The sequence below is a fragment of the Mustelus asterias genome, chromosome 26 (assembly GCF_964213995.1).
Source record: "Mustelus asterias chromosome 26, sMusAst1.hap1.1, whole genome shotgun sequence".
NCBI lineage: Eukaryota > Metazoa > Chordata > Chondrichthyes > Carcharhiniformes > Triakidae > Mustelus > Mustelus asterias.
Genome location: NC_135826.1, coordinates 10,163,200 through 10,178,666, shown reverse-complemented (window position 1 = coordinate 10,178,666; position 15,467 = coordinate 10,163,200). Strand labels below are relative to the sequence as shown.

The 15,467-nt window shown below is 62.6% G+C and overlaps 1 protein-coding gene across 1 annotated transcript in view; it reads left to right on the top strand.

Moving 5' to 3' along the window:
- The first annotated feature begins 66 nt into the window (after positions 1–66).
- The window catches only part of LOC144479461 (SH2 domain-containing adapter protein F-like), a 309,295-nt gene continuing 293,894 nt past the window's right edge, over positions 67–15,467 (top strand). The window contains 3 exon segments of the mRNA XM_078198151.1: positions 67–114; positions 462–693; positions 695–829. Coding sequence (XP_078054277.1) covers positions 496–693; positions 695–829 — 333 coding nt within the window. The 5' untranslated portion in view covers positions 67–114; positions 462–495.

Here is a 15,467-nt window from a genome sequence, read left to right as displayed (position 1 = left end):
GTTCCTGAACATCAGTGGGAGCAGAGAAGAAACAGAGATAGAGAGAGAGAGAAAGAGAGGTGGGACGGCTGCTGAACGAGGTTAATGAAAGACACTCACACTGACCACAAGCAGGTAACCAACTCTCAATTCTTTATGCCTGGGCAGACAAATGTTTGGCTTCTCTTAACACGCATAGATTATTTTGTAAATTATTGATAGCAAGCTTTTTCGCGGACGCCTTTTATTGTTGAAACTTTTCAAAAGAGAAAGGGATTGAAAGTTAAGCTGGTCACTGATTTTTGGGGGGAATTGGTGGTAAAGATGTTTTAATTGAGTTATTTAATTGCTCTGGCACCAGGATTGCTGTATTTAATGTAATTCTCTCTCTCTCCCCCCAGCCCCGGGTGTTTTTAGGCGGTTGCTGGATCTCTGCGGGTCGCTTTCTCTCTGAAATTAACACCATTTCGTTTGTGTCTCAGTCAATTTCAGAGCCAGTCTCCCGCCGCCACAGACATGGCCAAGTGGCTGAAGGATTATTTGAGTTTCGGGAGCCGCCGGGTCCCTCCACAGCCCCCCAAACCCGACTACAGCGAGAGTGAGATCCTGAAAGCTTACCGAGCCCAGAGGAACCTGGACTTCGAGGATCCGTACGAGGAGAGTGAGGGCAGAGGGAGGGCTTCCGAGGGCGAGCACCCAGCCGGACTCTCCTCCCCAGCCCCTGAAACCAGCCTCCCCCGACATCAAGTATGTCTCCCCCAAGCACCGGCTCATCAAAGTGGACAGCACCGACCTGGGCAGCAGGACCAAGATACTGGGCACCGAGGAGGCGAAGGGCAAAGCTGACCCAGTGAGTACCAGCTCAACCTGCCCACTGCACTCATCCCAACCCCCTTCCCATATACACAGTCTAATCCTCACACCCCTTCCCCAATTCCCCCACTCCCCAATTCCCCCACTCCCCAATTCCCCCCTCCCCAATTCCCCCCCCTGCTCCCCAATTGCCCCCCGCACTCCCCAATTCCCCCCCCACGCCCCAATTGCCCCCCGCACTCCCCAATTCCCCCTCCGCTCCCCAATTCCCCCCTCCCTAATTCGCCCCCCTCCCCAATTCCCCCCGCTCCCCAATTCCCCCCCGCTCCCCAATTCCCCCCGCTCCCCAATTCCCCCCTGCTCCCCAATTCCCCCCCGCTCCCCAATTCCCCCCCCGCTCCCCAATTCCCCCCCGCTCCCCAATTCCCCCCCCGCTCCCCAATTCCCCCCCGCTCCCCAATTCCCCCCCGCTCCCCAATTCCCCCCCGCTCCCCAATTCCCCCCCCGCTCCCCAATTCCCCCCCGCTCCCCAATTCCCCCCCGCTCCCCAATTCCCCCCCGCTCCCCAATTCCCCCCCGCTCCCCAATTCCCCCCCGCTCCCCAATTCCCCCCGCTCCCCAATTCCCCCCGCTCCCCAATTCCCCCCCGCTCCCCAATTCCCCCCCGCTCCCCAATTCCCCCCCCCGCTCCCCAATTCCCCCGCTCCCCAATTCCCCCCCGCTCCCCAATTCCCCCCCGCTCCCCAATTCCCCCCCTGCTCCCCAATTCCCCCGCTGCTCCCCAATTCCCCCCCGCTCCCCAATTCCCCCCCGCTCCCCAATTCCTCCCCGCTCCCCAATTCCCCCCGCTCCCCAATTCCCCCCGCTCCCCAATTCCCCCCCGCTCCCCAATTCCCCCCCGCTCCCCAATTCCCCCCGCTCCCCAATTCCCCCTCCGCTCCCCAATTCCCCCCCATCCCAATTCCCCCCACTCCCCAATTCCCCCCCTGCTCCCCCCAAACCCCCCCACGCATCCACAAACACCCCCACACACCACCCAAACCCCCACACGCCACCCAAACCCCCCCACACGCCACCCAAACCCCCCACACGCCACCCAAACCCCCCACGCGCCACCCAAACCCCCCACGCGCCACCCAAACCCCCTACACGCGCCACCCAAACCCCCCTACACGCGCCACCCAAACCCCCCCACGCGCCACCCAAACCCCCCCACATACCACCCAAACCCCCCACATACCACCCAAACCCCCCCACATACCACCCAAACCCCCCACACGCCACCCAAACCCCCCCACACGCCACCCAAACCCCCCACACGCCACCCAAACCCCCCACGCGCCACCCAAACCCCCTACACGCGCCACCCAAACCCCCTACACGCGCCACCCAAACCCCCCCACGCGCCACCCAAACCCCCCCACGCGCCACCCAAACCCCCCCACATACCACCCAAACCCCCCCACATACCACCCAAACCCCCCCACATACCACCCAAACCCCCCCACGCACCACCCAAAGCCCCCCACGCGCCACCCAAACCCCCCACGCGCCACCCAAACCCCCCACGCGCCACCCAAACCTCCCACGCGCCACCCAAACCCCCCACGCGCCACCCAAACCCCCCACGCGCCACCCAAACCCCCCACGCGCCACCCAAACCCCCCACGCGCCACCCAAACCCCCCACGCGCCACCCAAACCCCCCACGCGCCACCCAAACCCCCCACGCGCCACCCAAACCCCCCACGCGCCACCCAAACCCCCCACGCGCCACCCAAACCCCCCACGCGCCACCCAAACCCCCCACGCGCCACCCAAACCCCCCACGCGCCACCCAAACCCCCCACGCGCCACCCAACCCCCCACGCGCCACCCAAACCCCCCCACGCGCCACCCAAAACCCCCAACACGCCACCCAAACCCCCCCACGCGCCACCCAAACCCCCCCACGCGCCACTCAAACTCCCCCACGCGCCACCCAAACTCCCCCACGCGCCACCCAAACCCCCCCACGCGCCACCCAAACCCCCCCACGCGCCACCCAAACCCCCCACGCGCCACCCAAACCCCCCCACGCGCCACCCAAACCCCCCCACGCGCCACCCAAACCCCCCATGCGCCACCCAAACCCCCCCACGCGCCACCCAAACCCCCCATGCACCACCCAACCCCCCCCGCGCACCCCACAAACCCCCCCACGCAATCCCCCAAGTCCCCACACACTCCCCCACACACTCCCCACACACCCCCCCACACACCCCCCCACACACCCCCCCACACACACCCCCACACACACCCCCACACACACCCCCACACACCCCCCACACACACCCCCACACACACATCCCCCACACACACACCCCAACACACATCCCCCACACACACACCCCCACACACACACCCCCACACACACACACCCCCCACACACAACCCACACACACCCCCACACACACCCCCACACACACCCCCACACACACCCCCACACACACCCCCACACACACCCCCACACACACCCCCACACACACCCCCACACACCCCCCCACACACCCCCCCACACACCCCCCCACACACCCCCCCCACACACCCCCCACACACACACCCACACACACCCCCACACACCCCCACACACACCCCCACACACACCCCCACACACACCCCCACACACCCCCCCACACACCCCCCCACACACCCCCCCACACACCCCCCCACGCTCCCCCCATACACCCCCACACAGCCCCCCACACAACCTCCCACAACCTCCCACAGACCCCCCCCACACCCCACCCACACACCCCACCCACACCCCCCCAAACCCCACGCACACCCCCCCACACCCCACCCACACCCCCCCCACACCCCACCCACACCCCCCCACACCCCACCCACAACCCCCCACCCCACCCACACCCCCCACCCCACCCACACCCCCCACCCCACCCACACCCCACCCACACCCCCCCCACCCCACCCACACCCCCCCCACCCCACCCACACCCCCCCACCCCACCCACACCCCCCCCACAACCCACCCACACACGCCCCCCACACACTCTCCCACACACTCTCCCACACACCCTCCCACACACCCTCCCACACACCCTCCCACACACCCTCCCACACACACCCCCACACACCCCCCACCCCCCTCCACACGCCCCCCCACACACCCCCCACCCCCCTCCACACACACACCCCCAAACCCCCCCCACACCCCCCTCACTCCCCCGCCCCACACCCACCCACAACCCCCGCACACCCTCCAAGCCCCCCCCACACACCCCAAGCCCCCCCACACACACCCCAAGCCCCCCCACACACACCCCAAGCCCCCTCACACACCCCCCAAGCCCCCTCACACACCCCCCAAGCTCCCCCCACACACCCCCCAAGCTCCCCCCACACACCCCCCAAGCTCCCCCCACACACCCCCCAAGCTCCCCCACACACCCTCCAAGCTCGCCCACACACCCTCCAAGCTCGCCCACACACCCTCCATGCACCCCCACACACCCCCAGGCCCCCCCACACACCCCTCAAACCTTCCCACACACCCCCCAAACCCCCACACTCCGCCCCACACTCCGCCCCACACTCCCTCCACAGTGAGACGGGGGGCGCGCGCGCGCAAGAGAGACGGGGGGAGCGCACGCGTGAGACAGACGGGGGGAGCGCGCGTGCGAGACTGCGCGTCTCTCCCCAATGCGCTCTTCCATTGCCCCCTCCCCAAACACTCTGTAACCCTTTGCAAGTCCCTACTCTCCACTTGTTGAGCACTCAAACACTTGACCACTTGCTCCTCCAACACTCCCCCCTCCGCCTCCCCCCTCCGCCTCCCCCCTCCGCCTCCCCCCTCCGCCTCCCCCTCCGCCTCCCCCCTCCGCCTCCCCCCTCCGCCTCCCCCCTCCGCCTCCCCCCTCCGCCTCCCCCCTCCGCCTCCCCCCTCCGCCTCCCCCCTCCGCCTCCCCCTCCGCCTCCCCCCTTCGCCTCCCCCTCCGCCTCCCCCTCCGCCTCCGCCCTCCGCCTCCCCCCTCCGCCTCCCCCCTCCGCCTCCCCCCTCCGCCTCCCCCCTCCGCCTCCCCCCTCCGCCTCCCCCCTCCGCCTCCCCCCTCCGCCTCCCCCCTCCGCCTCCCCCCTCCGCCTCCCCCCTCCGCCTCCACCTCCGCCTCCCCCCATCCGCCTCCCCCCATCCGCCTCCCCCCATCCGCCTCCCCCCTCCGCCTCCCCCCTCAGCCTCCCCCCTCCGCCTCCCCCCTCCGCCTCCCCCCTCCGCCTCCCCCCTCCGCCTCCCCCCTCCGCCTCCCCCTCCGCCTCCCCCCTCCGCCTCCCCCCTCCGCCTCCCCCCTCCGCCTCCCCCCTCCGCCTACCCCCTCCGCCTACCCCTTACGCCTCCCCCCCATTCTCCCCGCCTCCCCCCACTCTCCCCGCCTCCCTCCCACACTCCCCACCTCCCCCCCACACTCCCCGCCTCCCCCCCACACTCCCCGCCTCCCCCCCACACTCCCCGCCTCCCCCCCACACTCCCCGCCTCCACCCCACACTCCCCGCCTCCACCCCACTCTCCCCGCCTCCCCCCCACTCTCCCCGCCTCCCCCCCACTCTCCCCGCCTCCCCCCCCACTCTCCCCGCCTCCCCCCCACTCTCCCCGCCTCCCCCATTCTCCCCGCCTCCCCCCACTCTCCCCGCCTCCCCCCCACACTCCCCGCCTCCACCCAACTCTCCCCGCCTCCCCCCCCACTCTCCCCGCCTCCCCCCCCACTCTCCCCGCCTCCCCCCCACTCTCCCCGCCTCCCCCCCACTCTCCCCGCCTCCCCCCCACTCTCCCCGCCTCCCCCCCACTCTCCCCGCCTCCCCCCCACTCTCCCCGCCTCCCCCCCACTCTCCCCGCCTCCCCCCCACTCTCCCCGCCTCCCCCCCACTCTCCCCGCCTCCCCCCCACTCTCCCCGCCTCCCCCCCACTCTCCCCGCCTCCCCCCCACTCTCCCCGCCTCCCCCCCACTCTCCCCGCCTCCCCCCCACTCTCCCCGCCTCCCCCCCACTCTCCCCGCCTCCCCCCCACTCTCCCCGCCTCCCCCCCACTCTCCCCGCCTCCCCCCCACTCTCCCCGCCTCCCCCCCACTCTCCCCGCCTCCCCCCCACTCTCCCCGCCTCCCCCCCACTCTCCCCGCCTCCCCCCCACTCTCCCCGCCTCCCCCCCACTCTCCCCGCCTCCCCCCCACTCTCCCCGCCTCCCCCCCACTCTCCCCGCCTCCCCCCCACTCTCCCCGCCTCCCCCTCACTCTCCCCGCCTCCCCCCCACTCTCCCCGCCTCCCCCCCACTCTCCCCGCCTTCCCCCCCACTCTCCCCGCCTCCCCCCCACACTCCCCGCCTCCCCCCCACTCTCCCCGCCTCCCCCCCACTCTCCCCGCCTCCCCCCCACTCTCCCCGCCTCCCCCCCACTCTCCCCGCCTCCCCCCACTCTCCCCGCCTCCCCCCCACTCTCCCCGCCTCCCCCCCACTCTCCCCGCCTCCCCCCCACTCTCCCCGCCTCCCCCCCACTCTCCCCGCCTCCCCCCCACTCTCCCCGCCTCCCCCCCACTCTCCCCGCCTCCCCCCCACTCTCCCCGCCTCCCCCCCACTCTCCCCGCCTCCCCCCCACTCTCCCCGCCTCCCCCCCACTCTCCCCGCCTCCCCCCCACTCTCCCCGCCTCCCCCCCACTCTCCCCGCCTCCCCCCCCACTCTCCCCGCCTCCCCCCCCACTCTCCCCGCCTCCCCCATTCTCCCCGCCTCCCCCCACTCTCCCCGCCTCCCCCCCACACTCCCCGCCTCCACCCAACTCTCCCCGCCTCCCCCCCCACTCTCCCCGCCTCCCCCCCCACTCTCCCCGCCTCCCCCCCACTCTCCCCGCCTCCCCCCCACTCTCCCCACCTCCCCCCCACTCTCCCCGCCTTCCCCCCACTCTCCCCGCCTCCCCCCCACTCTCCCCGCCTCCCCCCCCCACTCTCCCCGCCTCCCCCCCACTCTCCCCGCCTTCCCCCCACTCTCCCCGCACTCCCCCCACTCTCCCCGCATTCCCCCCACTCTCCCCGCCTCCCCCCCACTCTCCCCGCCTCCCCCCCACTCTCCCCAGCTCCCCCCACTCTCCCCGCCTCCCCCCCACTCTCCCCCCCCGCTCTCCCCGCCTCCCCCCCACTCTCCCCGCCTCCCCCCCGCTCTCCCCGCCTCCCCCCCGCTCTCCCCGCCTCCCCCCCGCTCTCCCCGCCTCCCCCCCGCTCTCCCCGCCTCCCCCTGCTCTCCCCGCCTCCCCCCCACTCTCCCACCCCACTCTCCCCGCCTCCCCCCCGCTCCCCCCGCCTCCCCCCCGCTCTCCCCGCCTCCCCCCCGCTCTCCCCGCCTCCCCCCCGCTCTCCCCGCCTCCCCCCCGGCTCTGCCCGCCTCCCCCCCGCTCTCCCCGCCTCCCCCCCGCTCTCCCCGCCTCCCCCCCGCTCTCCCCGCCTCCCCCCCCGCTCTCACCGCCTCCCCCCGCTCTGCCCGCCTCCCCCCCGCTCTGCCCGCCTCCCCCCCGCTCTGCCCGCCTCCCCCCCGCTCTGCCCGCCTCCCCCCCCGCTCTGCCCGCCTCCCCCCCGTTCTGCCCGCCTCCCCCCCTCTCCCCGCCTCCCCCCCACTCTCCCCGCCTCCCCCCCCGCTCTCCCCGCCTCCCTCCCACTCTCCCCGCCTCCCCCCCGCTCTGCCCGCCTCCCCCCCGCCTCCCCCCCACTCTCCCCGCCTCCCCCCCACTCTCCCCGCCTCCCCCCCACTCTCCCCGCCTCCCCCCCACTCTCCCCGCCTCCCCCCCACTCTCCCCGCCTCCCCCCCACTCTCCCCGCCTCCCCCCACTCTCCCCGCCTCCCCCCCACTCTCCCCGCCTCCCCCCCACTCTCCCCGCCTCCCCCCCACTCTCCCCGCCTCCCCCCCACTCTCCCCGCCTCCCCCCCACTCTCCCCGCCTCCCCCCCACTCTCCCCGCCTCCCCCCCACTCTCCCCGCCTCCCCCCCACTCTCCCCGCCTCCCCCCCACTCTCCCCGCCTCCCCCCCACTCTCCCCGCCTCCCCCCCACTCTCCCCGCCTCCCCCCCACTCTCCCCGCCTCCCCCCCACTCTCCCCGCCTCCCCCCCACTCTCCCCGCCTCCCCCCCACTCTCCCCGCCTCCCCCCCACTCTCCCCGCCTCCCCCCCACTCTCCCCGCCTCCCCCCCACTCTCCCCGCCTCCCCCCCACTCTCCCCGCCTCCCCCCCACTCTCCCCGCCTCCCCCCCACTCTCCCCGCCTCCCCCTCACTCTCCCCGCCTCCCCCCCACTCTCCCCGCCTCCCCCCCACTCTCCCCGCCTCCCCCCCACTCTCCCCGCCTCCCCCCCACACTCCCGCCTCCCCCCACTCTCCCCGCCTCCCCCCCACTCTCCCCGCCTCCCCCCCACTCTCCCCGCCTCCCCCCCACTCTCCCCGCCTCCCCCCCACTCTCCCCGCCTCCCCCCCACTCTCCCCGCCTCCCCCCCACTCTCCCCGCCTCCCCCCCACTCTCCCCGCCTCCCCCCCACTCTCCCCGCCTCCCCCCCACTCTCCCCGCCTCCCCCCCACTCTCCCCGCCTCCCCCCCACTCTCCCCGCCTCCCCCCCACTCTCCCCGCCTCCCCCCCACTCTCCCCGCCTCCCCCCCACTCTCCCCGCCTCCCCCCCACTCTCCCCGCCTCCCCCCCACTCTCCCCGCCTCCCCCCCACTCTCCCCGCCTCCCCCCCACTCTCCCCGCCTCCCCCCCACTCTCCCCGCCTCCCCCCCACTCTCCCCGCCTCCCCCCAGTCTCCCCGCCTCCCCCGCACTCTCCCCGCCTCCCCCCCACTCTCCCCGCCTCCTCCCCACTCTCCCCGCCTCCCCCCCACTCTCCCCGCCTCCCCCCCACTCTCCCCGCCTCCCCCCCACTCTCCCCGCCTCCCCCCACTCTCCCCGCCTCCCCCCACTCTCCCCGCCTCCCCCCACTCTCCCCGCCTCCCCCCACTCTCCCCGCCTCCCCCCACTCTCCCCGCCTCCCCCCCACTCTCCCCGCCTCCCCCCCACTCTCCCCGCCTCCCCCCCACTCTCCCCGCCTCCCCCCCACTCTCCCCGCCTCCCCCCCACTCTCCCCGCCTCCCCCCCCACTCTCGCCGCCTCCCCCCCCACTCTCGCCGCCTCCCCCCCCACTCTCCCCGCCTCCCCCCCCACTCTCCCCGCCTCCCCCCCCACTCTCCCTTCCCTCTGCACCCTCTCCCCCCTTTCACCCCTCCCCCTCTCACCATTGCCCTGTCCCCTTCCCTTCCCCACCCATCACTTGCATGTGTCTCCATTCACACCAGGGAAGCTGATCCCAGCTGGGGCACTGGTATTGTGCCATTGTGGTTGGCATCAGGACCCCTGACCTCTGGAGATGAAAAGTGAATAGTGTTTCTCCTGCCAGAAGGGGAGGGAGAAGAGAAATGGGATACACAGTGCAGTGAGTGGAGATGGAGAGCCAAGGCTGCCGTTCAAGGTTCTACAAGCCATCGTAAATCGTCAGTTTAATATCCACCATCATGCAAATGAGTGGCAGGCTCATAACTGTCTGTCTGTTACCTTTTGTATGTTCTGCATGTCACTTATGGGCTGTTAATGCATTAAATCTTCACGCAGTTCAACTATTGCAACCCTATTAATTCTCTATGATTTACCCAAATGCTGACCTGGAGTCCTGGTAATGTTGAGGTATCGCACTTAGAATAGCAGTTAATGAATATAATTTGTTTCTTTTCCATATTTACCCTGCAAAAATGTATGTCAGTATTCTCCAGGAGGCTGCATTTGACTTCGCAGTAATAGTCACCTTTGAATGATATCATTACGCTTTGCTGATAGCTCCATGCAGTCTGCACGTTAATTGACAGAGTGATGTTAAATATTCTCTGACTGGGTACCTCAGCCCCAGGCTCCTTAATTCCTGTCAGTTCCCATCAAAGGTTAAAGCCTTTATGCAGGTTTTATTTCGCCTCACCTCCCCCCTCCCCCCACCCCGACCCCAAATTCCACTCCTCTCCTCTTCCATAAGACCATAAGACATTAGAGCAAAGTTGCTGACTCAGGCTAACAACAACTTGCATTTATATAGTGCCTTTGAGGTAATGGAACGTCCCAAGGGGCTTCACAGGAGCATGATGAAACAAAGTATGGCGTTGAACCCCATGCACACACACACACATAAACACCCACACAAACACACACACACACACACACAAACACATGCAAATGCACACGCAAACACACACACACATGCAAACACACACGTGCATGCACGCACACACACACACTCTCACGTGCATGCACGCACACACGCAAACACACACACACAAACACACACACTCACGTGCTTGCACACACACACACACACACACACACACACACACACAGGGATATTAGGACAGAGAACTAAAAGTTTGGTTAAAGCGATAGGTTTTAAAGAGGAAAATGAGGGCGGCACGGTGGCACAGTGGTTAGCACCATTGCCTCACAGCACCAGGGACCCGGGTTCAATTCCGGCCTCGGGTGACTGTGTGGAATTTACATATTCTTCCCATGTCTGCGTGGGTTTCCTCTGGGTGCTCCGGTTTCCTCCCACAGTCCAACAATGTGCAGGTTAGGTGGATTGGCCATGCTAAATTGCCCCTTAGTGTCCCAAGAGTATATATAGGTTAGGGGGATTAGTGGGGTAAATATGTGGGGTTATAGATCAGCCTGGGTAGGAGTCGGTACAGACTCAATGGGCCGAATGGCGGCCCCCTCCACTGTAGGAATTCTACGATTCTATTCTATGAAATGTAGGTAAGTGCAGGGAGGGTATTCCAAACCGTGGGACTGAGACAACTGAAGACACAGCCACTGATAGCGGAGCAACTAAACTTGGGTCACACAAGAACGAGAGGCGTGAAGGTAGCTCGGAGGGGCTGGGGGAGGTAGGGAGGGGTTTGAAAAGAGAGACTAGAATTTTAAAATTAATTTGTTGTTTGACGAGGAGCCAGTGTAGGTCAGTAAGCACAGGGGTGATAGGGAAACGGGATTAAGGCATGGGCAGGTTAAGACATGGCAACAGAGTCTTGGGCGACTTCAAGTTTCTGGAGGACAGAGACCAGCAAAGCATTTCCTCCGGGTGCTCTGGTTTCCTCCCACACTCCAAAAATGTGCAGGTTAGGTTGATTAGCCATGATAAATTGACCCTTAGTGTCAGGGGGATCAGCAGGGTAAACACATGGGGTTTCCGGGGATGGGGCTTGGGTGGGATTATTGCCGGTGCAGGCTTGATGGCCGAATGGCCTCCTCCTGCACTGTAGGATCCGATGAAACCCAAACAGACATGGGGAGAATGTGCAAACTCCCCACAGTCACCCAAGGCCGGAATTGAACCCAGGTCCCTGGCGCTCTGAGACAGCAGTGCTAATCGCCGTGTCATCCCAGGTAGAATGGGTGTCGTGGGTGTGAAAACTAACACTGTGCCTTCGGATGATGTCACAGAGGGGCAGCACGTAAATGAGAAATAGAAAGAGGGAGCAAGGATCAATCCTTAGGGGAGAGCAGAGCTAATGGTGCAGGAGCAGGAAGAGAAGCCACTGGCACATTGAGAGGCAAGTATGGATTCCCTGGAGTATGGTAACTTAAGGGCAGCTACACCATGATACATAGCGTTGCCTGTAGGGTGCACAGCCACATGATCCTCTGGAATGTACCGTGCAGGGCAACAAACTGACTGCAGGCCTTTTGGCTAAGATCAAGTGTAGTATGGACATGCTGTACTTGGTTGAAGTCATTAGGTTACATGTTAGCTACATTTGAAGCAATTTTTAAAAGCGGCATCTCGGCCTTTTGGCTAAGATGCAAATACAATCAAGCCTTGGAGGAGGTGCAATGCCTACTCCAATCAGCTTGGATCATGTAGATCAAGCCCAAGACAGGAGGTGAGAGCCCTGTCTTGTCAGCTTGGATCGGGAATGTCTCACTTGTTGACACTCTGAATTGGACTTGATTTGATTGAATTGGATTTTAAAAAAGCATACAGTGAAAAGTATTGTTTCTTGCGCGCTATACAGACAAAGCATATCGTTCGTAGAGAATTGCTGGCTGCTTTGCCGAGGCAGCGGGAAGTGTAGACAGAGTCAATGGATGGGAGGCTGGTGCATGCTCTGGGTGCACTGTCCACCCACAACCAATTGGAAGAATTGTCACCCAAGTGGATTAATCTTGCCTGTTTTCCCCAATCTCTGGGATTTTTATAACTCATTAAATGAAAGCATTCAAACAAAATGTAGGCTTTGGTTGTAACGCCACTGACTTGTTTCCATGGTTTATCTGCGGCAAGGATGCAGTGATTGGGGAGGCAATGGCCTAGTGGTATTATCGCTAGACTATTAATTCAGAAACTCAGGTAATGTTCTGGGGACCCGGGTTTGAATCCCGCCACGGCAGCTGATGGAATTTGAATTCAATTTTAAAAATCTGGAATTAAGAATCTACTAATGATCATGAAACCATTGTCGATGGTCGGAAAAACTCATCTGATTCATAATGTCCTTTCGGGAAGGAAATCTGCTGTCCTTACCTGGTCCGGCCTACATGTGACTCCAGAGCCACAGCAATGTGGTTGACTCTCAACTACCCTCAGGCAACTAGGGATGGGCAATAAATGCGAGCCAGCCAGCGACACCGGTGTCCCACAAATTAATATTTTAAAAATTGTATTAATCTCCAAATCCTGGAGCCTCCAGGACAATCCTGGAGGGTTGGCAACAACCCGCCCCCCCAACCACCATTCTCAATAAGATACGGAGCAGAATTAGGCCATTCAGCCCATCGAGTCTGCTCCGCCATTCAATTATGGCTGATATTTGTCTCATCCCCATTCTCCTGCCTTTTCCCCATAACCCCTGATCCCCTTACTAATCAAGAACCTATCTATCTCTGTCTTAAAGACACTCAATGACCTGGCCTCCACATCCTTCTATGACAAACAGTGGAATTGTATTAATCTCCAAATCCTGGAGCATCCAGGACAATCCTGGAGGGTTGGCAACAACCGCCGCCCCCCCCCCCCCCCCCCCCCCCCCAACCACCATTCTTAATAAGATACGGAGCAGATCTATTGTCACATCACTGCGTTTCATATCGTGATTTGAATAGTGGACAAACCACTTATCAATTATATTTCCCTTCATTTGTTACTGTTTCACGGTAGCACAGTGGTTAGCACTGCTGCTTCACAGCTCCAGGGACCTGGGTTCGATTCCCGGCTTGGGTCACTGCCTGTGTGGAGTTTGCACGTTCTCCTCGTGTCTGCGTGGGTTTCCTCCGGGAGCTCCGGTTTCCTCCCACAATCCAAAGATGTGCGGGTTAGGTTGATTGGCTATGCGAAATTGCCCCTTAGTGTCCTGGGATGCAGGGATTAGTGGGTAAAATATATGGGGGTAGGGCCTGGGTGGGATTGTGGTCGGTGCAGACTCGATGGGCCGAATGGCCTCTTTCTGTACTGTAGGGTTTCTATGATTCTATGAAAAGAGCATTGCACTGCATAAAGATCCCCAGTTGGATTTTGAGTTCGGTGGATCCTTTTACATAGTGCGTCTCGATTGTATTTTTTTCCCTGTGCGTTTGCAATGGCCTTTCTTGCTGCTGGTTTCTATCAAGTGGAAATTCACTGCATTTTGGAGATCGCAAAGGTCACAGTGCAATTTCACCACTCTCTTGCTGAAGAAATTCCTCCTCATCTCTGTTTTAAAGGATCGTCCCTCTTTAGTCTGAGGTTGTGCCCTCTGGTTCTAGCTTTTCCTTCCAGTGGAAACATCCTCTCCACTCTATCCAGGCCTCGCAGTATCCTGTAAGTTTCAATAAGATCCCCCCTCATCCTTCGAAACACCCAACGAGTACAGACCCAGAGTCCTCAACCGTTCCTCATACGACAATGGCGAAGCGAGATTGTGTGTGGCAGCAAGTGTTGATGCATGATGCAGAGCCCCGTCTGATCCTTGCCTATGCCTGCGTCAAAACACTGGATAGTGATCAGGAGCAGGACCCCAACTGACCACCGCCCCCCCCCCTCCTCCATCCCCACCACCAAACCCCCACATGAGGCCTAGACCAGTCGTTTGTAGTTTGGCTGAGATCAATTGATGCTGTACAGTCTGTGAACTGAACCAGGGCATTTCTGTTCCTTGGAGTTAAGTGCTACACAAGGAAACCGAGCCTTCAAGGGAAAGCTTCAAATGCATGAGCGCTCCTGAAAATGGGTCTACACCTTGAGGATCTGTTGTCACATCACTGCGTTTCATATCGTGATTTGAATAGTGGACAAACCACTTATCAATTATATTTCCCTTCATTTGTTACTGTTTCACGGAACATTGATTAGAAAAGAGCATTGCACTGCATAAAGATCCCCAGTTGGATTTTGAGTTCGGTGGATCCTTTTACACAGTGCGTCTCGATTGTATTTTTTTTCCTGTTCGTTTGCAATGGCCTTTCTTGCTGCTATTTTTTATCAAGTGGAAATTCACTGCATTTTGGAGATCGCAAAGGTCACAGTGCAGGATATCAAGATTTAAGAGTGGAACAGAAGATGCAATAAATTTAGCAATGACCAATTGGATGACAGCAAGACTGTGTTTTAAAAGTTTATAGAAAGGTAACACAGTGATGAGCAGTTCCACTTTATCCTAAGGAGGAAAAAGAATAACTTGGAGTTAAGAGTGCATCGACTCTTGAACTTGATGGTGAGAATCCAGCAAGGAGTACCAGAGTGTACAACAGAAATTAGGGGAGAAAGATATTGAAAGAAGGTTGAGTGGACTGGTGGCCATTTGTACCAATTAACTGGGAGATCAGAAGGGCTGCAGTAGGGAACAGGTTACAAAGCTGCCCCTGGGAGAAGGATCAGGCAATAGGTCTTTCTTGTAACTTGCCAGGAACGTGAGGGCCGCGGTGTGACCCTCATCACATTTAGGATGAGCAGCTTTATATTTTGCACGGAGTTTAAATTTTACCGGATTTAACTGATTTGGGTTGTTGAGATGGGGCAGCACGGTGGCACAGTGGTTAGCACTGCTACCACCTGTGTGGAGTTTGCACGTTCTCCCCGTGTCTGCGTGAATTTCCTCCGGTTTTCTCCCACAGTCCAAAGATGTGCGGGTTAGGTTGATTGGCCATGCTAAATTTCCTCTTCGTGTCAGGGGGATTAGCAGGGTAAATACCTGGGATAGAGTCTGGGTGGGATTGTTGTTGGTGCAGGCTCAAATACACCCAGGTGCCCTTTCTAATCACATCTTCCTACACTTGGCCCACAGCCTTGCAACTTACAGCACTTAAGGTGTAGATCCAGTTACTTTTTAAATGAGTTTAGGGTCTCTGCCTCCACCACCAAGTCAGGCAGCAAATTCCAGACACCCACCACCCTCTGCGTAAAAGCATTTCTCCTCATTTCCCCTCTAATCCTTTGAATCTCGGATCCCTGGTCTTTGAACTCTCTGCCAAGGGAAACAGGTTTCTCCTGTCTACTCTCTCCCTATCCCTCACAATTTTGTCTACCTCAATCATGTCACCCCTCAGCTTTCTCCATTCCAAGGAAAACAACTCAACCTCTCCAATCTCTCCTCTTGGCTACAATTCTCCAACCCTAGAC